General features: G+C 43.8%; 3 protein-coding genes across 6 annotated transcripts; 1 reads left to right on the forward strand and 2 right to left on the reverse strand.

Moving 5' to 3' along the window:
• The first annotated feature begins 4,599 nt into the window (after positions 1 to 4,599).
• Positions 4,600 to 10,603, forward strand: LOC135385884 (solute carrier family 35 member B1-like). Of its 4 annotated transcripts, none has more exons than XR_010420527.1 (8): positions 4,600 to 4,929; positions 5,547 to 5,644; positions 5,769 to 5,899; positions 5,974 to 6,162; positions 7,844 to 7,970; positions 8,078 to 8,184; positions 9,580 to 9,814; positions 9,875 to 9,947. XR_010420527.1 is itself a non-coding variant. In XM_064615475.1 (8 exons), exons 1-8 carry the CDS (start codon positions 4,733 to 4,735, stop codon positions 10,405 to 10,407), a joined length of 1,053 nt encoding a protein of 350 aa, XP_064471545.1. In that variant the 5' UTR covers positions 4,601 to 4,732; the 3' UTR covers positions 10,408 to 10,603. The 4 variants fall into 4 exon arrangements, 3 of the variants coding, with proteins under 3 accessions (XP_064471548.1, XP_064471545.1, XP_064471546.1); XM_064615475.1 differs by lacking the exons at positions 9,580 to 9,814; positions 9,875 to 9,947 and adding exons at positions 10,129 to 10,282; positions 10,358 to 10,603 and having other exon boundaries at positions 4,601 to 4,929; XM_064615476.1 differs by lacking the exons at positions 4,600 to 4,929; positions 9,580 to 9,814; positions 9,875 to 9,947 and adding exons at positions 4,943 to 5,034; positions 10,129 to 10,282; positions 10,358 to 10,603.
• Positions 10,604 to 12,179: 1,576 nt separating this feature from the next.
• LOC135385886 (serine hydroxymethyltransferase, mitochondrial-like) lies at positions 12,180 to 20,922 on the reverse strand. Its single transcript, XM_064615480.1, has 12 exons — positions 20,682 to 20,922; positions 16,493 to 16,654; positions 15,878 to 15,957; positions 15,598 to 15,798; positions 15,399 to 15,480; positions 15,208 to 15,330; positions 14,975 to 15,114; positions 14,327 to 14,489; positions 13,228 to 13,327; positions 12,980 to 13,135; positions 12,757 to 12,864; positions 12,180 to 12,483 (listed from the first exon to the last, which is right to left on the reverse strand). The coding sequence occupies exons 1-12, from the start codon at positions 20,733 to 20,735 to the stop codon at positions 12,353 to 12,355; spliced, it is 1,500 nt and encodes a 499-aa protein (XP_064471550.1). The 5' UTR covers positions 20,736 to 20,922; the 3' UTR covers positions 12,180 to 12,352.
• LOC135385885 (lysosomal acid glucosylceramidase-like) lies at positions 18,423 to 20,651 on the reverse strand. The gene has a single exon (XM_064615479.1). It carries the CDS (start codon positions 20,053 to 20,055, stop codon positions 18,490 to 18,492), a length of 1,566 nt encoding a protein of 521 aa, XP_064471549.1. The 5' UTR covers positions 20,056 to 20,651; the 3' UTR covers positions 18,423 to 18,489.
• Positions 20,923 to 27,394: the final 6,472 nt, after the last annotated feature.

Genomic DNA, 27,394 nt, shown 5'->3' on the forward strand with positions numbered 1-27,394 from the left:
TAGTGACTGCGACAGCAGTCCTACCTTTGTCATCACCCTCCATGGAGTTGCGCTCGATGGAGTGTGATGATGATTCGAGCTCGGAGCTCTCCTTGGGGAGCACGAGCTCACCATTTCTGACACCCTCAAGAGGAAACCTTTCGAGGAGTGGTTCACTCCCCGAGATATCTGAGAAGGATTTGGCGGAGGCCAGAAGAAAAGCACGGAAGCCAAGGATTACTCCTCCCCAGAGGAGTAAAACCTAGCAGCCGTACAGTAATGGCAATCATTTTTTCCGGTCGGCAGAACAAAGCGTTGTACACGCTCTTTCTTTTTCTCATTTCTGCTATCATGATGGGCCACACAATCCTTCAGTGGAATTGTCGCGGTCTACTCTCTAATTTAGACGACGTCCATGATCTTTTTGAGAAGCACAACGCAGTATGCTTTTGTGTGCAAGAAACTTACTTGAACACACATGTACAAAATCCGTTCCGTAGGTATAATATTTTCCGCAAAGATCGAGATGATACAACCCGTGCATCTGGCGGAGTAGCAATCATTACACGACAAACCCTTCCAGCCAAAGAAATTAATCTAGTCACGGACTTGGAAGCTGTAGCTGTGCAGGTGTGTCTCGACAGAATTATTACCATCTGTTCAGTCTATCTCCCACCATCGCAACCCATTTCACAAAAGGACATAGAAGACTTGTACAGGCAGCTTCCATCCCCTCTTATCCTTTTGGGTGATTCTAACGCCCACAATCCCCTCTGGGGCAGTAGTAGAATCGACAGTCGCGGAAGAATGCTCGAAAAATTTTTGTTGTCATCGTCTAGCTGTCTCATGAATACAGGCTTACAAACATATGTGCATACAACCACTCAATCTTTCTCTGCTCTAGACCTCTCCTTCTGTAGTCCATCTCTGTTTCAGGACCTGCTATGGACTGTGGATGAGAACCCTTATGGAAGTGACCACTTCCCGGTCATTTTAAAACATCTGCAGTCTGTGAACAGTCTAACAACACGACCACCCAGGTGGAAATTGCAAAATGCAGATTGGAATAAATTTATGGAAAAATGTGACCTCTCACTAATCCCCTTTGATGTGGTGACAATAGAGGAAGCGAACAACCTCATCACCAACATTATTCTGGATGCAGCAACTGCGTCCATTCCCCAAACTTCTGGTAATCTCCCAAAGCGACCGAAGCCTTGGTGGAATAGTGAATGCCAGGAAACTCGCAAGCTTCAAAACCGGGCGTGGGGCACTTTTCGGAGGTACCCCACAACACAAAATCTCTTACTTTTTAAAAAGGCACGAGCAAAGGCTAGATGGACGCGAAAACAAGCAAAGCGGTCCTCTTGGCACAACTTTGTGTCTTCTCTGTCCTCTAATACCCCATCCAAAGTGGTGTGGGACAGGCTCCGCAAAATCCGTGGGGAGCATCTCAGCCGCTCGGTTCCTCTTCTAGAAGTCAACGGCCAGGTGTGCCAAAGCCTAGAGGAACAGGCTAATGTCCTTGGTGAACACTTTGAAAACATTTCAAGCTCTTCACACTATACAGGTGAATTTCTTAAGACTAAACAAAGAGCTGAAAAACAAAAACTTCCGTTACGTGATGGTGATGGCTTTGCGTATAACCAAACATTCACCATGGTAGAACTTTCACGCTCTTTATTATCTGCCAAAGCAACTGCTCCAGGCCCAGACCGAGTTACATATTCCATGCTTGACCACATGTCGGACTCATCAAAAGAATGTAGATGGGTAGAAATCCAGCGAACCGGTAGAGATGTAGGAAGGGAGTTGCCTCAGGACAGAAGCCGCCGATATTTCGAACAGAGACTGTTCTTCTTCTGTTCATCAAAAGAATGTTTACTTGACTTTTTCAACCATGTCTGGATACAGGGCACACTTCCATCCGCATGGAAAATTGCCACTGTAATACCCCTCCTGAAACCAGGGAAGGAAGCTTCAAGTCCAGGCAGTTACCGCCCTATTGCTCTTACAAGCTGCATAGGTAAGACCTTTGAGAGAATTGTGAACAGCCGACTGATCCATCTCCTAGAAACAAATAACTGTATATCTCAATTCCAATGCGGTTTTCGAATGGGGTGTTCCACACTGGATCACCTCATTCGTCTAGAAACAACTATTCGTGAAGCTTTTGTCAGGAGGCAGCACTGTTTGTCAGTTTTCTTTGACATGGAAAAAGCGTATGATACCGCATGGCGATACGGTATCTTGCAGGACCTGTATTCCTTGGGTATAAGGGGTCGTCTTTGCAAATGCATCGCTGATTTCCTTCAGCAAAGAACATTTAGAGTCCAACTAGGAACTACTTTATCCCGTACATTTGTGCAGGAGAATGGTGTCCCGCAGGGATCCGTTCTTAGCGTCACATTATTCTTGGTCAAAATTAACTCTATAGCCAGTGTCATTCCACCTTCCATATCATATTCTTTATATGTGGATGACATCCAAATATCCTGTTGCTCGGCAAGCTTGTCAAGATGTGAACGACAGATGCAGCTGTGTATAAATAAAATGGCCAAATGGTCTTCACTAAACGGGTTTAAATTCTCCACAGAGAAAACAGTTTGTGTCCACTTCGTGAGAATGAGAGGAGCATTTCCAGCACCCACACTCAAACTTAATGGGCAAGATATCTCTGTAAAATTGGATAGCAAATTTCTTGGCGTCATATTCGACTCTAAACTCACCTTCAAGTCCCATATCCAAAGCTTGAAGGTTAAGTCTATAAAGTCGATGAATTTAGTGAAAATTCTCGCACACAAGTCATGGGGTGCGGACCAGGAAACTTTGCGACGTGTGTATACATCTTGCATTCGTTCAAAGATAGATTACGGATGTGTCGTATATGGCTCCGCCCGTCAGTCTGTATTGAAAATTTTAGACCCTGTCCACCACCAGGGGCTTAGGCTCGTGCTCGGTGCATTCCGAACCTCGCCGGTCGAAAGTCTATATGTTGAATCAAATGAATGTTCCTTGAACAGACGGCGATTTTACCTTGGGGCATCATACGCCCTAAGAATAACAAGCTACCCAAAACAACCAGCTTTAACCTGCGTTACAAAAACACGGTTCAAACAGATGTTCATTAACAGGCCTTCGGTCGTCCCTCCTTTCTCAATGCGAATTGAGAGGGATATTGAGCATCACGAAATTTCTTCTTTTAATTCCCAAGTTGTAGAGTGTGGTAAGAGGGTCCCACCTTGGGAACCACTTCCAAAGTCTGATACCACTTTGACAAAATACAGTAAACAGAAAACCTCTGCACGAGTACTACAGCAAGAATTCGAACACTTGAGAGAAAGCTTTGGAAGTCACACCGAAATTTACACAGATGGGTCAAGCTCTAGTGCAGGAGTGACTTGTGCCATGATTTCTGGCATATGCACAAAGTCACATCGTATTAACAACGCAGCATCTATCTTTACTGCAGAGCTTTATGCCATTATCTTGACACTCCAGTACATTCTTCGTAGTTGCATAAGGTGTTCGGTAATATATACAGATTCCTTGAGTTCCATCAGTGCCATTTGTAGCAGGCACCCACAAAAGAATTTTCTTGTTCAACGTGCACAATTCTTAATCAGTGCAGCACAGAAGAAGGGCTACTCTGTAATCCTCTGCTGGGTGCCCAGCCATACAGGCATACCGGGAAATGATTTGGTAGACCAGGCTGCTAGAGCTTCTACTGTAAAAGATATTACTCTGTTTGAAGTACCTCAGGAAGATATCAGATGTGCACTCAAGAAATCTCTCTATAGAAACTGGCAGAATTTCTGGGATACACAGACACACAATAAGCTCCATCTCATTAAACCCCAGATTCAAAGCCATGGAACTTTCCGGCGTTATGCGAACAAGATTACGCATTGGCCATACATTCTTGACCCATGGATTTTTGTTTTATGGAGAGGAGCCTCCTCAGTGTATGCACTGTGGTGAGCTTCTCTCCGTTCTGCATATACTCATCACCTGTTCATACCATGAACCTCAACGTCAGCACCATTTCAGAGAGTTTTATAGACAGTTTTTACCTCTTCACCCAGCACTGTTGCTCGGTGATGAGGCTATAATCCCTTTTAACAGAGTTATTAACTTCTTAAAAGACACTGGCATGTTTAGTCTTCTGTAATTTTATACAGCTGTTTTATGCATTTGTAAATATGTTTTTAATTTACTTCACATATAATTTTAACGATCCTATCAGTTTCCATGCACAGTTTTAACTAGTCATAATTTCACCATAGATTTGGCGCACTATGACCTTAGTTGTCCGTGCGCCATAAAAACCCGAATCATCATCATCACCATATTTCGAGTTATTCATCTACACTGCTTGCAGCGCGTGTAATTCTATTACACCCCTTCTTGTCTTACTTACTTCTTGTTTCAGGAAGTTAATGCTCTAATGGTTGAAACTTCATCTTCCCCCCTTCCTTATGGCGAGGGAGTTCCGACTCCGTGCCCCCGCAGCGCGCTATGTGCGAGTTAAATCTCCCGCAAATAAGTTTCTTCCAATCACAATTTAGCACGTGAATACGCGACCGGAACAACCTCCGGAAGTTGGATAATGTACGTGGCGTACCGCATACACTTCTTGCCGCTTCTGACTAGTTGTAGCACTGGTTGTAGCAACGGTTATTTTGAGCTGCGAGTATTTGCTAGGGATACACGATAACCTTTTCCCCCGGTAGGGTGCTGTAGTAATTTTTAGATGAGCACGGACTTTGTCGTCGTCGACCCGAGCACTCGTAACCCACCGAGCACATTGCACGAGCAAAAGCAGACGATATCGAGCAGTAGTGACAGCATTCACCAACAAGCACAGATGGGGAGTACAGGAAAACTAGTTACTTATGCGCTTGGAATATTTGTATGTTATTTTTACTACGGTGTACTTCTCGAAAAGATGTAAGGACACGTTGCATTTCTTCATTCATTGGAACAAAGTATTATGTGCACTGAAACGGCGCGATCATTCAGGCTGTCAGTTCTACAGGGTGTATGCTATAAAAGGTCAGTGACATTTCCGCGCGTGACAATATATCTATTTGAGAGACGGACTTGTGCTGCCATATAGTGAATCACTTATGCCAGAGAAACCTACGAAAAAATTGTGGTTACCATTCACTGCGTAATAAAATAAACACGGCCACGGAAACTTTCGTCTTCATGTGTTTCCTATGCGCAATACCGATAGATGGAGGTGAAAGTTTGCATGGTCATATTTATTTTGTTACACAGTGCTAGGTAACCACAATCGTTTCGTAAATCCTAGGTTCCTATAGCATAAATTATTCACTTTGAGGCAGAGGAAGTCTTCTCGCGACAGACGTATAGCATCAAGGAGGTATCACTTCTTGCACGAAAATGTGACTGACCTTTTATAGCATACACCCTGTATGTGTTTCACCAGTCGGAGTTTTGTCAGTGCCTTGCAAATAACTCAAATACACGTATCGATATATGAACAATTGTTGCTCTGTTCCTTGCGTACTAGCTTACCGTTGGCTCTCATTCATTTGCAGAACGAGAAGTGTATATGGGCCAAACAAAGAAAAGTTTGTATTCGCACAGTCGTTATCGCTGTTCTCATGCATCTTGAATGTGATATTTGCTAAAATGTGTAAGTCCATGATGCTTTGCTTTCTTGGAAACAATAGAAACCTTCTGTCGCTCCGAACATTCGACGGCGAACACTGTATACTGCTTTGATTACGGCACGTAAAAGGCAATCATCTTGTTTACAGTGCTCGTAACATTCTTAAAAGAGGGAGTTGATACCACGAGAAAAGCATACTATGCCATATCAGCATTCACATATCTAGGAGCAATGATTGCTAGTACCATCGCATTGGAGTATTTAAACTACGCTACACAGGTGAATCCCTGAATTTGACCACAAAACCTACATGCAATGTGCATTGTTGGTCTTACTATCTGTTATCTTGACAGGTTGTAGGGAAATCTTGCAAACCCATCCCAGTGATGATACTTGGCGTCCTGATAGGCCGCAAGCATTATGGACCTGCAAAGTATCTAACCATCTTCGTCATCGTCGTTGGAGTTTGTCTCTTCATGTACAAAGATCATAAAGCTACAAAAGCATCACAGTCGATGTTTGGTACAGGAGAGCTACTACTGGTAAGTTTGACCTCATGTCCACTGAGGAATATTCCATAGTGCATAAGCACCAACTGCAGGGGAGGGGGGGGGGCTTGCACCCATTGATATGCAACCTTGTGTCCCGCGTATAGAAGATTCACGTCAAGTTTTAAATAAGCATATTGTAAAACATGCCGTGCACAGGGTTGTGCAGTGCAGAGTGTTGGAGTGCAGAAAAGGGACAAGGACACAGCAGACAATCACGCAGTACTCACTACCTACATCAGAAGCATTATTAGCAAATCAGATTGGCATAAAAAACTATAACTATCCCTTTTCTGCTTTCGTGCTTGTCTAATAAGCACCTAGTTTTGTCCTGGTTTTGTACAACACCTAGGCACCTGACAACAAGTCGGTGCAGTCGCAAGTTCCCACGAGTTCTTGGGTAATGAAAGGCCCCCTTCGAGGCCCTTGATGCTTTTTGAGCCTGACATTTACGTAGTGGCCTGTCTGGCCTGTATATACTTTCCTGCAGGAAAGCTTACTAAGGGTTAAAACTTATTAGAATTAATTCAGATTAAAACTTATTAAATTATTCAGGAAAATTTATTAGATGAGCAAGAGAGACATGCATGAATATTGGAGTCGATTTCGCTATCTGAAAAGGAATTCCGCATGGTAAAGTACCGGTTCAGTTAAAGACTCTCGCTGAGCTGGTTTTGTGCTCCTTCGATGAATGAGTGAGGGGAGAAGGGAGGAGAGAGGGGACATTTGTAGCTTTTAAGCCCTTGTGCTTTGTTAATAAAGCCTCTGATGTTGGTGGCACGTGCTGCGTCCTGGTCCCTTTTCTGCACTCCTACTTCCCTAGGTGTCATACGAACAAGCCGAACAGTCTGCGCTAATCACCGTAGTAGCATTGCACATTGCAACCTTTTGAGCCTTCATGATTCCTGCCATCTGGCACCCCCTCTGCAGAAGGTGTTTGGGGCGGCCACCCCTCTCACAGCCCTCTTGGAAGGGCTGTGGTGCAGTGTAACCATTCATCTCTCTTACTGAGCTCCCTACTTCATGAAAATGTTCAGGTTATGTTTTCTACACTTCTGGAGAGTGCAGGCTCATCGATTTTTATCCAGAGTTAAATTTCATAATCCCATTCTCCATACTAAGATCTTCGCGAAAAATCAGGGGCTTGCGGTAAATACCATAGGGCCTGACTTTTTGGGGGTTATATTTTTCAGCAACATCGGGGAGGCTAAATATCGGGTTATATTTTGCTTCGATAATTGTGGTGTAATTGGGTTGAACTGAACCTGATTCAACCCTATTCTGTTTGCATCTGATTGCATCAGGAGCAAAATCTTCTGTTTACTCGTCATAATACATATGACACACCAGTAGACACAGAGTATCAGTACTTAGTCCTTGCATCCAAGAGACAGCAGGGTATCTGTTTTGAGGGAGTATATTTACGCATTTACAACACAGTTTCTAAAGTTCTGTGTTAGTTGTGATGACTTCGGATCCCCCTGGAGCAGCAGTTTTCGGGGAAATATTGGGTTAAACCCTACTTTTGCTGATTTGAGTCTGGGAGTAAATATTGCTCGTAATCGGATATAACCCTAAAAAGTCAGGCCCTATAAATACAGCACAGTGCAATGACAAATGCACAGAAGAAACAAAATATCTGTAATATATGACACTGACCATTTCACTTCCGTAGCTCGTATCATTGACACTTGATGGAGTTACTGGAGCCATCCAAAATAGGATGAAAACAGAACACAAGACAAAGTCAGGAACCATGATGCTCATGACCAATTTATGGTCCGTCTTATACCTCATTGCAGGTACTCAATCCACAAAACATTTATGTGTTTTTTATGCAAGTTATTTTTTGTGAGATGCATCATTGTTGTCCTACCTCGAGCTAATTTTGCTTTAAATCTTTTTTCAGCTCAAATTTTTACTCAGGAAGTGTGGGCATTTCTGGCATTTGTACAGAGATTTCCACATATGTTGTACAATGTATTACTGTTTGCACTGGCAGGAGCCCTGGGACAGGTAAGTACATGTTAACTTGAGGCGATAATGCAATGCTTGTATACTTAACTGTTGAGATATGGCAGCCGTCGAAAAAGCCATACAGCAGTGGGGTTTGAACCACGCATCTCTTGATTACCGGTCGAGCGTCTTGACCATTTCGACCACGCTGGCATCCTCCTTTCCAACGACTAGGCTGGGGCCTCGTTTGACTGATGGGATACGCAGACTGCCATATTTTGACTGCCATGTTTGAACTGTTCATGTCTCCAGGCAGCTTGAGGCTTGTGTTGTGTTTGTTAGCTTTTTTTGCAGCTTTTTCACAACCCTAATAATACCCCTTCTTGCCAAATATCCCACATACAGGATACAACCATTTTACATCCTTATTTCTGATGTCATCCCTTCAGGCTGAACACTGCCCCAAACCCGAGGTTACATGATACACATCTTAGGTTGTGCAGTCCATAGGTGCCGACTGCGGGGAGGCTTAGAGAATTCAGTTGTGGCAGTGTATTGAGATACCCCTTGATTTCAGACCTTTTATTGATATTATTTATTTTATTTAACGATACTGTTGGTCCATTTGTCGAGTAACTTCCCCATCTCTGGACTCTGGTTGCAACACTGGGTACCTCACTCTCATCATGCTCATGCTGATCACCAGTGGAAGCAAAAATGTTAATGACATATTCATCCCCAAATTGCGACACAGGCGTCATCACGCCAGTCAGTGTTGCCGACATACTCCGAGCATGCTGCAGATGCGGGTGGGCATGCTCCAACGGATCATCTGTAATTAGGGCCCTGTGTTTTGGGGTTTGATGTTTTCTGAAATTTGGGAAGTAAAAATCGGGTGTTATTTCAGGGGGCGTAAAACAGGGTAAAATCCGGCAATATCGGGTGGAAAAGCAGATTTTAGGGTCGAAAATAAAAGGAGGAATGCTTCTCACATTTTACATGGACATGAGATGCCGAACGTAGCGTCCTCTAGTGCCGGTATACTGGTGGCTGGATTTGCACTTTGGAAACTTAGCTTTTGGGTTTTTTCAGGTTTTATCCGAAGTGATGATAATGCAAATCAGGGGGTAAAAACTGGTTTTACCGGGTTTTACCCTAAAACACAAGGCCCTATCTGTAATGAACTGGTCAATGTATGGTACATTAGAACAATAGGAAACAGGACAATTCCTCAGGGTTGTCGTTCCCCACATGATGAAATGTAGGTCACACACTGCCTCTGACTCAACACTGGATAAGTGGAGTCGGTTATTACATATTTTTCTCTGCGGTTCCTGTGAAGTTGTGTTCAGATCCGGAAACCGAAAACAAATTACGTATATACAGCGAAATATGTCCACGTTTCCCATCTAGTTAAACGGCAATCGACTGTATATATACGTGACGATTTAATAGGTGGACCAGCCTTGGCATGAAAAACTGTACCACACGACTACGACCATGTCTTTGTGGAATATGTGACAATGCCCTGACCACGATCTGGGGGAAAGGGTAGAGATCCTGGCCACAAGGTCCCACCGAAAAACAATCCATATTTACGAATCTCTGGAGACCAGCTCCCTGGGAGAAGTGAGCGTCTCGCCGTTACTATGTCCAGCCCTTCCTGCTTTCCACAAAAAGCCTGAAATGTGTAGGTAATTCAGTCAAATGTAGGGTTCCTCCTTTCCCATTACTTTTGTCTGATTTGCAGGCACCTAAAGTTCCTGCATGAAGCTATGAAAAGAAACATGGTTGCAGCAACAACACACAACACAAGCCAGTGAATATTTTGTTTAGTAAAAAAAGCTATATTGTTCACGCTGCCTCCCGTATATATCGGGTACAGACCACTTCTGCGTGTACTCTTAATTTGAGGCGGAATTCATGCTTCCGCCCTTGCTTCCACCATCGCCTTCATGCTTCCACACATCCTAAAGTTTACTTTGACCTTTTTCTTTCTTCCAGACTATGATCTTTCGAATAGTGAGTGAGTACGGTCCACTATCCTGTTCCGTGGTGACGACCACAAGAAAATTCTTCACAGTCTTGGGATCCGTCATCATTTTTAACAATCCCCTGGGCAACAGGCAATGGGTGGGAGTGGTATTGGTATTTAGTGGTACGTGAAAAATTTTATATGACTCATTACTTGTGTTCTTAGGCATTTCAATAATACGTATTTCCTTCTTGGCAGGGTTGCTTTTGGATTCTTACCTCAGCGGGAAAAAGAAAAGTGTGGACTGAGTGGCATGCCTTCGCTTGGCAATGCATACACTGAGTGGTTTGTGTGCATTAGAAATTATCGATAGCACCGTATGAACCTCAAGTTCCATCAGATAGTTATTTAAGCTGCTCTTCATCAGTCATCCCTGTGAAATGAGAGAATGTTAAAAACGTTCATGGCCTCGTCCTGTGTAATAAACGTTTCAATTTACTTGCATTACAGAGTGAGATCTGGGCTTCTTGTGAATACGGTGAACCTCAATAGCGGACAGAACTGTAGAGATTGGCCGTTCGATTTCATATTTACCTTACAAGTGGCACCAAGACGAAATCGTACGAGCTGGTATTTTTGAAGCATTGTTGCGATGCCGGATTTCTCAGCCTTCAGGTCATTGTGGTCCTTCATATCTCATTGCATGTACGATGTTGTCCTAAGTGCAGTCGATCATCCATGAGGTGGCAGCGAACCATACAAGAATTTGCGCGTGTCTGAGCGTATAAGAGTGGTTTACGGTTTGTAAGAGTGGTTCCCGAGGGTGCATTCATGAGCGTAGAGTGTAGACATGCTTCCTGCTAGTCCTTGAAACCCTTGAATACCTTGGAATTTGAAAATGCCATTTCCAAAGTCTGGAAAACCCTGGAATTTTTCGCAGTCCTTGAAAAACCCTCGGTTTTGCATCATTTTCTTGTTCTCGTGGAACTGCTGGCGCAAACTATCAGACGTCAGAACTGTAGTTTCGAAACCCCAGGAGTTAGCGCTCTTTGCAATAGGAATGAGCAGCAAGAAATTAACGGCACACTCACTTATGTTAGTCAACTTTCCTTTCTGTCCTATGATGGTTAACATTCAGGAGTCGTCAGTCACATCTGTGAACTGATCACTATTGTGCAGTCCCGTGTGTATTGTGTTATTCCCTCAAGTGATACCTCTGGCTTGTAAATGTTGTTTTTCTTACAAAATATTGAAATCCTGGTGATGAACTGTGTTTTAGATCTCGTAAGAGTGGTTCATAATCATAAGTGAGTATAAAAATGGATCATCACAAATTCAGCCATAGAATAATTAGGGCTTTGTCATGTGTTCTCTCTGCAGTGTTTGTCTGAAAGGCTGGTTTCAAACTGCTGTTCGTCCTGTTTCCTGAATCCCCGAAGTGGTCAGACTAACAATGAATTTACGGCTGGGACATATAAAGTGAGACAGAAAGTTACACATAATTTATGCTGGCACGCACAGCAAGTTGTAGCAGTCTGATACTGCATGAAGAGAGCCCGAAGTTTCAGGGTTTTACCAGATTCTTCACCCGAATTGAAGGTTGCCTCTTTAGGGTGAAACCCGATTTTAACCCGGAAAATTGCCCTCACTGGGATGTGTGTAGGAAGCTGCTTACTTACTTGTTGGGCAGCAAATGCAGTTACATCACCGTTTGTACCAAACCACTACAGTTAGTTTGAGAAACTGAGCCAGATTTCTCCCCGAATTTAGCGTACCGGAAGTTTTTCACCCAAATTTGCATGAATTTAGTGCACATGTTTATCTACCCGATGTTTACCCCAAAATTTAGAAGAAAAAAAAATCCTGAAAACTTCAGGTTCTATGCATGAAGCCTTAAGAGATGAGGGCAAACAAATCAGTCCATTAGCAACAAGAGCCACTCAGCCTTGTGCTGTGCTACACTAGGGTTGCATTTGGTGGAGTCTGAACACTGATGGCTAATTTTCAATTGTAATTAAGCACAGTAAAAGGCAACTGATAGTGTAAAAACTGAAATTCAAAGCATGATCATAAAAACATATGCAAGTCTTGTGCAAAGCACTTCACTGCTAGACCAAGTGAAGTGGTGCACCTTTATTAAGAAATAGATTGTATTCAATTCCAACACACAATATGGCAACATATTAGCAACAAATATGTACACAAAGAGCAAAAAAAAAATTTTTTTTTTATTCAGCAGCACTATATGCCATATCAGTGGTCCTCAAATCCTGGCATGGGAAATGTAGTAGCAAAGGCTTCAACATCTTTGCTCAGGGCTCTCATTTGTTCCCTCGTACGTTCATCTTTAGAGATGAACTCCTTGAACTCTTTAACAGTCTTCCCTGCAAAAGAGTAACATAGACGTAAGTGTTCACCTGTGTAACATCAAAGTCAGTCTCCATAATCCAACGACAAAAAGCACTAAGAACAACCCGAGTGAAGCATGATCAGAAGGTGCATTCTCTTTGGAAGAGAAGTGATGGGCTCGTGCTGCACCAGTGCTTAAGTACATGCGAGGTGTATGACAAAAAGAACCCGAGAGGGTTGCACTCCTTGCACTAGTTCAGGAGGTGCAGGCGAAAAGAATCAACCTAGAGTAATTGTTACAAACAAACCTGCTTTTGGCTTTGCCTCCAGTGCTATTTTTACTGCACGGTCAATGAACTCAACCACCTTGTAGAAGTCCTTCTCCTTGAAGTTTCTTGATGTCAGTGCAGGAGCTCCTGCAAGACACAGTGACACAGCTGCATTTAATTTTCGTATCGTGCCAATATATGTAGCGTACATATGCCATAATGTTGTAACGTTGAAGCACATTTTGGCTTTGTAATTCCATACCTAGTCTAATGCCTCCTGGAACCAAAGCCGATTTATCTCCTGGGCACGTGTTTTTGTTTGCGGTGATATTGCATTCATTCATAACAGACTCCAGCCTTGCACCATCCAGTCCACTTGGCCTTAGGTCGAGCAACAGCAGGTGGTTGTCAGTGCCACCTGCAGCCATGATAGCACTTTGATACCTGCCTCTCTAGATGATGTATGTTTGAAGTACAAATAGTGTGCCCCTTATAATACGGGATGACTACCTGAAACAAGCGTGTACCCTTTCTCCACAAGGGCAGCTGCCATTGCCTTTGCATTTTTCAAAACTTGTTCTTGGTATTTCCGGAACTCTGGTGTGGTGGCCTGGAATGCGTGTCAAAAATTATGCCAGTTCAGTATCAGCAGGTATGAGAAATAACTTTCAGGCTGTGCCCCATGTAATGCATTTTATTTTTGTAGTTATGCTTAGTAGCTTATGCCGCAGAAGTCAGAGTTTTAGTTCTCGCACCCTATTGCAACTCCATAGTTGGGATTCTCATTGTGAGAATCACTTATGTTTGGGAATGGCGTGAAGCTTCTGCTGTGCCAAACACCCGTGGATCTGCTCGGAGGTATCAACCACGTGAACTATGGCTGCAACAGCCAACCTTCCAATCGTCCTCCTTTGTTGCTATGGCAGCGGTGTGTCTTCACTGTGCACCTGAGCCTTCTGTGGGTTCGTTAAAGGAGCACAAAAAGCGCTTCAGTCACAACCATTTTTTCAAACCAAGCCGTTAACCTGACTGCTAAAACACATCATGCGAAGTGATTCACTCGACAAATGCATACATATCGCGGAATTCGATTTTCAAAATCGCGACCGCACGCAACCATGGCAATGCCCGCAACTAGCCGCCAGAGTCGTTTTGATGTCATCGCGGTGCAACCCGCTAACTGGTTTGCTTGTTTGGAGAAGCGTCGTCTGCTACACAGAGAGATAACTGGGAGTACAAATGAAAAAAGAAAACAAGTGCAAAGAGCGCTGGCCCTGACTGGAGCGCGGTCCCTCTTGTAACCACGATGACAATCACAATCCTCCTCCTCGTTTTGGCCTCCAGAGCAAGTCGAGCGGGAACGCGCGTGTCGATGTTTCGGGGCATTTTATTCCAAGAAAAATACTGCGTACAGAGAATTTTTTTTGCGTTAGTTGTCACGTCAAGTTACGTCCTTTCGTAATTCGCCAGAAACAGAAAATCTTTCGGATGGCTTTCTGGGCTCCTTTAATGTGCACATGGGTACATGTGAGAAGTAAGGATCATTACAAAATACCAAATAAGAAGCAAAAATATTTTTTTTGTACACCAAATTAGAAGCATGCTGTACCTGTTTCAGGGCTACAGCTACAGCAGCAATTGCATGGTTGTGAGGTCCTCCCTGTAGTGCAGGGAAGACTGCAAAATTGACCTTCTGGTCGAGGTCATACTTGATCTCTTTTCCTTTCTTGTCAACTTCTTTAACTCCCTTTCGGTAAAAGATTAGTCCTGCCCTGCGAGATCCAGTGAACAACATCAGAAGGATAATTAGAGCCTGAAGTTTTAGGGTTTTACCCGATTCTTCCCCGAATTTGCACTCGGAATTGAAGGTTGCCTCTTTAGGGTGAAACCAGATTTTTACCTGGCAAATTGCCCTCACTGGGATGTCTGAAGAATGCACTAACTTACTTGTTTGGCAGAAAAGTGCAGTTACATCACTGTTTGTACCAAACCGCTACAGTTAGTTTGAATAACTGAGCCCGATTTCTCCCCGAATTTAGCGTACTGGAAGTTTTTTCACCCGAATTTGCATGAATTTAGTGCACATGTTTATTTACCCAATTTTTACCCCCCGAATGTAGGAAAAAATATTTCCCGAAAACTTCAGGCTCTAAGGATAATGTAGTGTCTCATAGTACATACACATAGTGCACAGCTTGGAAATCTCAGAAATATATGTCACAACTGCACACTGTGGAGAAATGCACTAATGAACTACCTTGCACCCCTCAGTGTCTTGTGCGTTGTTGTGGTGACAATGTCAGCATAGTCAAACGGAGATGGAATAACTTTTGCAGCCACTAAGCCACTAATATGGGCCATGTCTGCCAACAGTATAGCCTTTACGTCATCACACACCTGAAAGGCAGAAACCAAAAGCAAAAAAGAACAAAGAAGTCATAATTTGGTTAATAATGTATACACAAAGTTGGCTGGGGTGACCTCTCATACCTCTCGAAATTTCTTGTAGTCCAGGAGCCTCGAGTAGGCACTTGTGCCTGCAATAATGAGCCTCGGCCTGAACAACCTTGCAACATCGTGAAGCTTTTCATAATCTATAAGCCCCGTTTCTTTCTGCAAGAGTGATCGAAGTGCAGCAATCAAATTAAATGTTCTCCTTTCCTATAGGCACAAAATCTTACATTTAGCTTGTATCCCATAGATTCAAAGTAGATGGATGTCGCAGAGATTCGCTTTTGGTCAGTCATGTAGCCATGAGTAAGGCTGAGAAAAGTGCAAGCTGCTGCATTAAATGTTACAACACATATAAGCTGTAGTCGAAAATCTGGTTCATCACATGGCATGTATGCGCATGGCTACATGTCACGGAAAGTGCCTTACTGTCCGCCATCTGGCAAATCCAAGCCCATCAGTCTGTCATGAGGATTGAGGACTGCAGTGTAGGCAGCGAAATTCGCAGGAGACCCTGAATAAGGCTGTACATTCACACCCCACTTCTCAGGGTCCAAGTCGAAGGCCTCCAGTGCCCTGGCTTGGCAGAGTAACTCAATCTTGTCAACCACTTCTGTGCCTCCATAGTAGCTGTAAAGCATCATAACTGTTGCTGGATGGCATTGTCTAATGAATGATGTTGCCAAAAATGAGATGAGGGTACACATACCGTTGTCCAGGATATCCTTCTGAATATTTGTTGTTAAGGCACGATCCTAACGCTTCCAGGACTGACCGACTAGCAAAATTCTGTTAACAAGAAGAAAATTGCTGTCTGCAGTGTGCAACACTACACGAAAGAAGACTGCATGTTTATAGATGTTGTGGGATTTTGCTTCATTTTGTAAAGCACTGACTACTAGCAGGTCATGTATACATGTGAGTAACATTATCCAATGTGATGCAAGGTAAGGAGTAACAAACTTTCTCTCTCTTGTTCTGAGGCTTTCCCCTTAACATTAGTTATAGTACTATTCAAGTTATACGTTCAACCATTGTGAAATTTTGCTGTTGCACACTGCACTCCCCACACCACAAAATAGAAATAACCCAATCTGGTAAACGTTCAGCATCAGTAAGGCGCCATCAGAAGTTCCAATGTTGCCTTGAAAGACAGTGTGCTGCTCACCACATGGCAAAAAGTTGTCATGTTTTGGTGTTAACACTGTACACTGTTGTTAACCTGTCAAACGAGGACGATTCTGAAGCTAAGTAGCATAAACGCCAACATAATCAGATTTTCTCTGAAGCCCTGCTTCTCTTACAGCTGTGTGGTGTGCCTTACCTCGGATGCAATCAGCTCCAGTCCACGCACTTGCCTTTGCTTCTCCTCCTGAACCAAGCCCCACACTTCGGGGTCATCCTTTTGCAAAACTTCCTGACCCAGCCACGTGCAACAATGTCTATGTAATGCGGTTGTGGCAACTGCAAGCTGATTTTTACACACCTGTGAGAAAAGGAAGGTATGCTTAATGTTGTGTAGAAGTACACTATACTAGCAGTCTACCCTATTCAATGCTAATCTTTTGCATTTTTCAAACTTTCTTTGCCTGGCTTTCTTTGCTTTCAATGCATAGTTGATCTACTGTATGACGCGAAACATGATGAGAGGGAGATAAAGTGGTTCACATTAATAGAAGCTTAAGCGTTTGCAAACATGAAATGTTTGTGTATTTATGTTAGCCTAGGCTTCAAAATGCTCACATGCTCCAAAATGCTCACATAATTAACGTCTGCATGTTTCCTTCAGTTGACATGTACTCCAGTCTCGTAGCTGCTGATCATTGATGTCCTAGTTGAACCTGTATACTAACAGCTCCATTGTTTGAGAAACGAATGGCTTATCAGCACCAGCAGTGAGGACCCTGAGGTTTATTGTGACAGTGACATGGCCAGCTGCGGGTTTTACGCACGGCTGCACCTTTCAATTGCGTGTGGAGAGCCCACTTCCTGTCACCTTTGGCACTACAATTACATAGCAGAAGAACTAGCAGGATACGTGGAGTGCATATGCAGGAATTATCTGCATTGACATGAGCCAGCAGCCACCGGAGCCACCAGGCCTTTAGATTGCAGAGAACACGTGGCCTGCACACTGTACTGTGCCCTCCAATATGAAATAATAATTCTGTGGCCTTTCTGTGACAAGTGTCAAAATGATCGCAGACGTTCAAACCACGTACCAGACTGAGCTAATTACCTTGAGGATGCCCTTGTTTCCTTCTCTAGATGTTAACAACATGAACAAAGTTTATATGCCGGTATGTGGCAACATGATACTGGCATTCCTATATGCACATACACGGCACTTCTTTTTATCCCTTAGATTTTTATAAAATAGCTATGAGAACAGTTAAGATGTTGTTTTTGCAGCTGAGATATTATACGGCTAGGCGGACATCCTTTCGAAGAGTGTGTGTAACTCTTTAATTACGGGCTTTCGGACAAAAGCGAGATAGCAGAATGAGAGGCAATCCTCGCTGAAAGTAATTCCATTTTTAAATAATCCTGAAATGTCAATTGCCAAATTTTCGTATGCAAATGAGCCCAAACCGAAGACTCACCGATCGGGAGCACCACACTCATTCCACGTCAGAGGGTCACATGCTTTGGAGCAACTAAGATGATTGGAGTAAATACTGATCTGCTGGCCAGATCAATCGCCTTCCGGCCCACATAAGTCTCCATCGGTGAAGGTGTTGCGCTCCTGAGACGCGCTGTTTTGGTTTCGGCACATTCACATGGTGGAATTTGGCAATGGATATCGCTCAGCACACGCTCGTTTCAGAATTTTTAAATGACATCTGTGCTGCTCTCGAAGCTTTTTCATTAAAAAGTCAAGGATAAGTTGTAAAGGATAAAAAAAACAGGCCTGTATATAAATGGAAGTATTGTTTTGCCTAACTGCAAAGAGTAACCAAACTAAGGCTTTCATGGCAGTCAAGGAAACTGAATTGACTGCCAGGCCCTAAACTGAAAGAAAATATTTGGGACATTCAAATCTGTTTTCAAACATTGTAATGTCTCCTCTGCGGCTCAGCAAGTTTATAATAGTTTATATATATACTATATAAGTTTATAAGGCTCAGCAAGTTTATATTGCTTATATATATAAGCAAGTTGTGAAGTGTGGCAGTCATTTTTTGATTCCAGCTACCATATTGTAGTTATTGAATATGTGGCCAAAAGAATGACACTCCCTCGCTCATGTTAAGGCAGGTGCAGCGTCAGTTTTAATTCCAAATAAATAGCTATACAACTATGCAGCAACGTGCAGGAAAGTTAGAGCCGCCACCAAATATAGGTCTGAATGGCGTGCGCAGGTATGCTATAGTTGAAGTATCCTAGTTCAGGATCCACAACTGTAATTTCTTGCAACTCCGAATTCCGGTTCAGAACGACCAGCACCGTTGCATTCTCTGGTGTAACAAATGAAGCCACCTCCACATTCTTTGGTTGTTTGCTGTAGATTCGTTTTGACATAGGACGTATAAATTTACTAAAATGTGCCAAGGCGTAGTACATGGGCTGTTTGTAGAACTCTTGCGCTGTTGCATTGACAATGATTGGTGAGTCAACAAAATTCTTTGCCCAGTTCGGTCCACCCTGAAGGTCTAGGGCCAAATTCCAATCGATCCAGCCGGTGGTCCAGTGAAGCAAGTCCTGAATAATGTCATGTGCATAGCTCTCGGCTCGACTCCAACTTCCTAGCTTCACTTTATTTCTTGCCATCGATGTTGGTCCTTCACACGCCTCTGTAGATAGGAGAAATTTTCCTGGATGCTGGTAGTGTGTCTCATCTAGCACTGTAGGTCCTCGAATATGGTTCCAATACCAGTGGAATGCTATTCCTGTGACATACCTTGCAGCTTCCTCATCACGTAGCACCATATTAGCCCAGTAAGGAAGAAAGACACGTTGATCGTCCAGAATCAAAACGTGTAGTCTATCAGTTCCATAACCTGCACTTGCAAGCGCAGGACCGAGGTCATATTTCAGAAAGTCTCGTTCCAGGCCCGGAGACATGGCCATGCACTGGAAAGGGTACATTGGCAGGTATCCTGAGCTCGGCTCATTTTGTACGGTAATGCCCCAGAATGAAACATTTTGTTTATCGTATGCATCGAGGAATTTCACAAAGTAATTTGCCCATGTCTTGTAATACGTGGAGTTAGGGCTGCCCTTTAGTGAGCCACGCCCACTCATCCTGCTGTTTGTTTTCATCCACGCGGGAGCACTCCATGGCGATGCGATCAGTAGCAACTTCTCTGTTGCTCTTAGTTTCTGTGCCTGATGTATGAATGGGATCTTGTACATTGTGTCTTCAGATGTAAGGCTGAAGTGCGACAGCTCAAAGTCATTGGCTTCATCATCGTAAGAATATTCGTGCGTAGAAAAGTCGCAACTTGCTATGGGTACTCTTCCCATGTTGTAATCTGCGCCATGTGAGGAGAAGTAAGTCTCCAGTAGCTGAGTGCGCAAAGGTTCTTCAAGGCTGAGTATGTTGATACCAGTTGCATCAGTGAATGCTCCACCAAAACCGATGATGCCTTGATAGGCACGTTGTCGATCAATAACAATTATATTGTCTGTTCTCTTGGCATCTGTCAGGTTAATTTGCTGTGATATAAATTCATGCGTTGTGGATAAAAACCTTGAGCCATCCTTACTGCTTTCATATGATGCCGCAATTCCAACGTCTTGTTTTCGTATTTTCCCAAGCATATCACATTGTGTTTGGTTACAAACGCAGACAGTGCTCCCCCTTCCATAGTTTTTATGGATGCAAGCACTTTCAATGTATGCTGCGAGACCAGCTAGAAGACACAAAGCAGCAATGCTCTTCATGTTGGCGAAGGGGTTACTCACATGAATTTTGAGGCTGCACCAATTTCATGACGGTCATCGCACTCCGATGACCCGTCGGGATCGTGTTTGATATGCAGAATTCGTCCGCATGTTCAGCCCATGTCGATTGGGCAGTCCCCAGCTGAGGAACCGCGTTAATCCCTCTTTTGCTCTGTCATATGCATTACGAATACATGTGCTCCAAACAAAGCGCAATAAAATACAAAAACAAGCCTGAACCTCTATCCGTTTGATAAAATTCTCCTATGTTTACATCCGATGCAGTCGTCTGCTCAAAAATGCGTCAAGTGCCTCTGGCGCCATCTGACGAGTACGAGCAGAAGGTTAAGCAGCAGCAACGCATGCGAAGATCAGCTAAGATTTACAAGCACGTTGAGCCGATTTTAGGGGCGAGTTTAATCTGTGCAACGTAGAGACCTGTCCACGTTGTGCAATGCTTATCATTGCCAAATGTGGAGTGCATGGAGAAGACGGTCGTGGACGAGACAGACTTGCCGCTGCACTGTCCACGCACCACACCTCAGATGTGATTGGCATGACACTTCTTTTCGCATAGATGCACGCACATAATGGCAGAACAGTCTATGAATTAAAATTATAGTTACCTTCGGCAGGCTGTCCACCGAGTGGCGTGCGAATATTTTTAGCGCCGCGGACATTTGCGTCGCAAGGAGTGGTAGGAGGTAGGACTACCGTAGGTTCACGTGTTTACCCGACGTCGGCTGCAAAGTGGCGTCATCTGAGAATTGTCGCTGCTCTATCTTCTTTCTTTCGTGTTGACCTTTCTACCCATTCTAGTGCTCCATTTGGCGCGTGTCCCTGCTGTCGCGGAAGCCACTTAATCTATAGATTGAAGATGATAAACCGCAGACTACTGTCACAACTGCAAGGGGCTCGACGGGAGAAGCAAAACCGAAACTTTCTGGCTGCCAAATTTGTGATGCCGATAGTGAGCGTAGCAGTCCACCAAGTATATGTGGGGATTCCAAATTCTGTTGAATCATTTCTTTGTTTCAACTTTTGTCGTATGTCTATCAAGAGGGAGAATTATACGAAAAGCACAAGCTGGATGATGTTACACAGATGCATTTCAGAAAGGTTCTATATAAATCTTGTATGTTTCGATTCGATATGCGGCCGTCCTTCGCTTGTATGCAATATGCAGTTTTTTAAACGCATTCAATAAGTTATATAACTCAGCGGCCCCGACACGGAAACGACCAATGGGGCGTGCCTCGCGCATTTGTGGAGGTACATGGTACATAGCGCAGGTCTCCCCCCCCCCCCCCTTAAAAAAAGAAAAAAAAAAGGAACTGTTTACGAATGCCGTTGTGAGAGCAGTTTTTACTTTTTTCCCAGCGCTGGGTGATGTTTCGGTGCATACTCCCGGCGGGGTCGCACCGGTTTGCTTTCTCAATGGAATGCTAGCATTCAAGGTGCGATGCGCGCTCTGCGTATAGCGCGTGATCCGCGTGCTTTCCCGGGTTTGCCTTGGCCACGAAAGGCTCATGTGTCCACTGTCCAAGAGGCCTGCGCGACAAACGAGTAAAAAAAATAAAATAAAAGCTCGAGCATCACAGCCTCACTTATTGCGCGCATGCCTCCTCTTTTCTGCCGCGTTCCGCTGACTTTGCCCCAAGGAAATCGCTGGTTCAAAAATTATATGCTCCTTGGAGTAAATTTTTTGCCCGTGCTCCGCCAATGGAACATCCAACGGATGAACAAAGCAAAGGTAAGGATACCATCAAAATTCAACGCATGCCCCGATTCCGCCAATGGACCAGTTTTCGCCCCTTCCCGGGGCAAAACTTTGACCCCTCTGCCAATGGAATGCGCGCAGTTGCGTTGGTCCTTGAAGGCTGGTGAGGGCTGCCATGAGTTGAAGGCATGCGAGGGTGTGAAGGGCTCTAATGCCTTGAGGGGTTGTGAGGCAGGTCGTGAGTTCTAGGCATGCGAGGGTGAAGGGCTCTAAGGCCTTGATGAGTTGTGAGGTAGGTCATGAGTTGAAGGCATGCGATGGCGAAGGGTTCTAAGGCCATGAGGGGTTGTGAGGCAGGTCATGAGTTGAAGGCATGCGAATGTGTAGGGATCTAATGCCTTGAGGGGTTCTGAAGCAGGTCGTAAGTTGAAGGCATGCGAGGGTGAAGGGCTCTTAGAGCCTGTAGCAACCATCACTATATCGCTGTGCTCATCATCTTTTGACCGTCCTCACAGCACTTTACCCTTACATGCCTTCAACTCATGGCGTGCCTTACCACCCCTAAAGGCCTCACTGCCCCTCACCATCATGTGCCTTCAACTTATGATTGACCTCAGTGCAACCCCTCAGTGCGTGATATCTGCTTTGATACACTGATACCGGGGCACTTTGCGGCCACCATTGTTTCCATCGCAATGCCAATCAATGGCAATGGAACATTATTCTATGAGTGGTACCAGCGATACGACAGCACTGGTCTGTTTTAAAGGGGTGTGGTGCTGCGTCCTGAAAATATTGCGGCTGAGCTGCTGCAATTCAATTGAATTTTAAAACGTTTGCTGTTATTGCGATCTGGGTATGGTCCATCTTAAATGGGTCCTTTTTTGAAAATATTGCGGCCGCCGCTGCTACAACCACAGTGAATTTTAAAACGTTATTTGTTGTCGGTATGACTTTGGCACCAGGGTCATTCCAGCCGAAGCCAGCCAGATGTGTAGCTCGACCCCCTTAGATTTCACTGAAAAAAAAAAAAAAAAAAGTATGCATTCCCTTATGGGTGTATATGCAGGATATATTCTATCTATTTCTATCTATTTATTTCAAGTATCCACCAACAGCCAAGGCCTGTTTGGTGGTACACAGTACCTTGTCAAGCACACAAGAAACATAAAAACAAAATTAAAAACGCACATAGCAAACCTAAAGTGCTATCATCACACAGTAGACAAGTTAAACATTAAAACGGAAGGTGATTAAAGTGGGACTCCGCAGCAAAATCACCACAAAGGTTGTGGTACGTCCATAATCTTTGGGATGTCAGAAAGATGTCTACGAAATATCTCGGTCCAAAACTGCGCAGATTTTACTCAAACGAATTAGTATGAAGCGAGCGCTTCGCCTCTGTGAAGCGAGCGGGCGCTGAAAGCAACACATCGGTCACATCATCCGGCATCCGGCAAGGGAAAAAAAAATGCAGGCTTGGAAGCAGACGACGATGCTGGGTAGCGTCCACTGATCTCGATTGTAAAAGGCTGGATCGCGGATAGGGAGCGCGAGCGTGAAGAAACCGGCCGCCATCTTACGGTGCTCACAACAGCCGCCGCAGCGATCATTGCAACTTCTTGCAATTACGGTCGTACCAACCGTACTGGCAAGGTTACAGGGCCTAAACTTATACAGGTGAGTCACTCTTCATCGAGGAATAAATAGGCGTCCATTCTGTACATTTATTTGACCATTATGAAGTGTTTTTTTGCCCAAAACGAGCACTGGATGCAGGTTGCTTGATCGCTCTTCCGACGTTCAATCGAGCACACTTGCATTTTACCCGGCGGCAAATACAGTTTGAGTGCATAATATGCTTGAAAGAACATGTTACACTACACAGGTAGTGTTGTCATCAATACATGTGCGAACACTCGAGCGCTTTTTTGCATGCATTGCTAGCATGGTACACGGTGTTCTCTGCGGAAGCAAGTGCCACATTCATTTCTTTGAATTACCTTCGCGCACAAGTTCGGTATTACGTCATAATAAAACCACGATTGTCACATTTTTTCATGTATTGGTATTGTTTTGTGCCTTGGTTTGATTTGTGACAAAGAATCCTACGTAACGGTGGTGTGGCGCGACTTGAATAACGCCTTTGTGTCTGAGCTGTATCGTCAGCTTGCTACGATAGTAATAATTTGTAGCGTGTCGTGCTATTTGTAGCAGTTTTAAGGCAAAAGTGGTCTCTCAATACAGGTTTCGTCATGAGGGCTGCCCAGTGAATAATCTGTGCAGTGTGATACGGCTGGGTGTACAGGTAAGTATCACGTTCCTCATCCACTGGTTTCTACTTTACAGGAAGGAACAACCTCAGTGCACACACTGTGGTTAGCCTCTCTCAGTTTTGCATATTTTCTTACATGTTCACATCAGAAACACACCTTACACTTTAGGCCCCTTCACCTTCACCCAGCAATATAATAATTAGAGATTATAATTCTTTTTAGAAGAGTTCCCCATATTCTTTTTAGAATAGTTTTTAATCTTTTTAATTATTAGAAGATACAGGGATTGTAAACCATGTTTTAAACTGATGTTTTAACATTTGTCCAATGCATTTATTAAACAACATATTCATTTTTAACTGGTTGCACCCAAACCAATGTTCTGATGTATTATTTCCTTTGTTGTCGATGCGCCATAAAAGTTGGAATAATCATCATCAATGCAGGTTACTTCACAGCTGCCTCGACATACTCAAGAAATGGGTGCAGAACCTGCGTAATGCCCGCAAACTTTGACTACCACAGCACCTCCAGAAAGTAAAGGCATATGTGTCACATGGGATTTTTAAAGGCATTCACAGTATATAACACCTTGTATGAACTGTTGTAGATCTAAGCAGCCTCTACAGTACACTCTCAGAAATTAAAACTTGTCAGGGAACTGTGATAATTGTTTCAGTTAATAGGCATGCACATATACGCTATAAGAAGACAATTATTTATTGAGAATGCACTTCTCTGGCTACTCATGTTGTTTACATCTACTGTTGATCACATTCATTTATCACATATTATATTCTTATGTATTATTATTATATTATCACATATTCGATCACATTAAATTTAAAATTTAGCATATATGAGAAAATATCAGTCGGGAAGTTGCTATTCATTGCTCATTCCAACCTAAAATTGAGTGCTACAAATTTAGAGAGCGTACCTGACCATTGTCGTTCCGAAAATATATATTGCCATTGCAGCAAGGTCACAAAACAATAAATGTAGCCTTTTGCGACCTCCCTGCACGCTCATTGTATCCTGAAACGCATAAGTGCAAGAAATAAATCTTGAACTTGAATAAACTTGATGTTGTATAAACTTGACATAAAATGTTGAATAATATAATGAATGATATAAAGTATTGAATAAACTTGAACTCTATATTCTCTTTACTCATCATCAGTGATCTTCATTACAAAAGCATATCGTGTTAGACTTTTTTTGTTTGCGTTTCACAGACTGGGTACACGAGGGCCAAAATGACAAAATCACAACTGTTTCAACCTCCAATTCCAAATAGTCCTGTTGCAGTTTGAAGACCATACGTGGAGCTGCATTGTTTGGAACATGCTCCACATAACAAGCATGACAAAGTCAGCACTGGATACCAGGACCCTGTCCCCAAGCAGCTTTTCTCACGCTGCAGTTGTATTCAACAAAAGCATGTGAGTGCTGGAGAAGGACATTCAGTTTGGCGCAACCGTGCCTGCAAATAATCAGAACAAATAAAGGAAGAAGCAAACAAACATAGAAGGGCTGTACTTCAAAAAGAGAAGTCCTGTGTCTCAAGGAGGTGTTACCACTTTCTAAGTAGCTTAATTGATTAAGCTTACATCACTACCTGATTAACTGTCCTAACAAGCGTGATCTAATTGCGTGAAGTATTCAGGGCTGCTTCGGTGTGTCCATATTTGCGAGGCAAAGCACCGCTGTCGTTTACTAAAAGACTGTTTCTGCGGCGATGCTTGATATAAATCATACTAAACCCATACACGACTAAGACAACGGCTGTGATTCTACAGTACGATCTCTTTCTGCCATGCGAGTATATATCATCCCGGACCGTTCTTTATGGAACAATTTTTGTCCAGAACGCAGCACGGGATATTACATACATGGTTGTTGTTAACCTCACATCGTTTCTTATTGAAATATTGGCTGGGAAACGTACTGTAGTACAATCCCCAGCGCTGCACTGCCGTGACGGTCTAGTTTCGGAATGCAAAACATAACGTAATTAAGAATTGAACGGCAGGACACCTGTGAAACACTGTTAGGATACATCAGTATACTGGCACCTTACAAAATTTTGTGATGACAAACAACGATCAACGCCTGCAGCGCAATAAATACTCACAATCTCCGTTGCCTCCCATTGTTTTCTATGGGCGCACACTGCGTTTTAGGGCCTCCCAACATGGCGGCCCGAATGCACGCCTCTCCCCCACGAGCCCCTCTCCCATGCGCGATCCAGCCTTTATACATAGAGATCAGTGGTGGCGTCACGGAATCCTCCTCCGGACGAACCGCCGTAGTATAGCAATCTGCTTTCTGCTCCTCGCATTTCGGTTTCGGTTTGTTATTGTCATCACTCGCGCAAAATGAATGCGAATGTTGTATTCGGTATCGTGGGGGCGACTCGCGTTCGGTGTGATACTCACATAATTTTTTCTCGAATCCTTGCGAAGTCTTCCTAAGCAGCAACTCATAAGAGTTACGAAGTACAGACGTTAACACTGGCATATTAGGAACACCGCAAACGCGACATCGGCGAACTCATATTCGATAAATCCACGTAAAATAAATCTCTAGACCTTGAACTGTGAAGACACAAGAAATTCACACACGCAAGTAATTCTGCACAATCCACAACACCAAGAATAACTCTCTCCAAGAATCGTATATCAATCCTACGCCTATACGTTCAAACAGCGTTGTCGGCCCCAGTCTTTCAAGAATGTCCTTATAATCAAAATAAACCCTCTTCCCGAAATATCTATCATATATAACACGAATAACTCTACGTTGTACACGCTCTATTCGATTGGACTCAAATTTTGTGAGACAATTCCAACAACAACTTTATTGCGAGATGATGAACGGGAGTGTCATCGCCAGGGGCTATACTCTACGTCATTGCTGGTGGTGATGCGGGGAATGAAATAATGAGCCCCTTCACAATAAGGATCGAAGCCCTATGGTATCCAGAAAGGTGAAGAGAGCTTTGAGGGCAAAGCGTTGTTGGGCTGGATGTGGCCAGGGACCAAGCAATTTTGTGAGAGATAGGGGGTGGGCGAGAGTCCAGCTCGTTAAGGGATCCGGAGAGTACGGTTCGGAAAGGTTGATAGTGTGGGCAATGGAGAAGAACGTGCTCTAGATCTTCGACAGCACCGCAGTGACTGCATTGGGGAGAGTCAACTTGTCTCAAGCGGTAACGCCACTGCGCGGTAAAAGCCACATCGAGGCGCATTCGATGAACCAATGCGGCATCTTGACGATAAGTATGTTGAGGCATACGGGAAAGCGAGCGCTGGATCAACTCTGCTCAGCATGGCTGGGGGAA

The sequence above is a fragment of the Ornithodoros turicata genome, chromosome 2, assembly GCF_037126465.1.
Source record: "Ornithodoros turicata isolate Travis chromosome 2, ASM3712646v1, whole genome shotgun sequence".
Lineage (NCBI taxonomy): Eukaryota > Metazoa > Arthropoda > Arachnida > Ixodida > Argasidae > Ornithodoros > Ornithodoros turicata.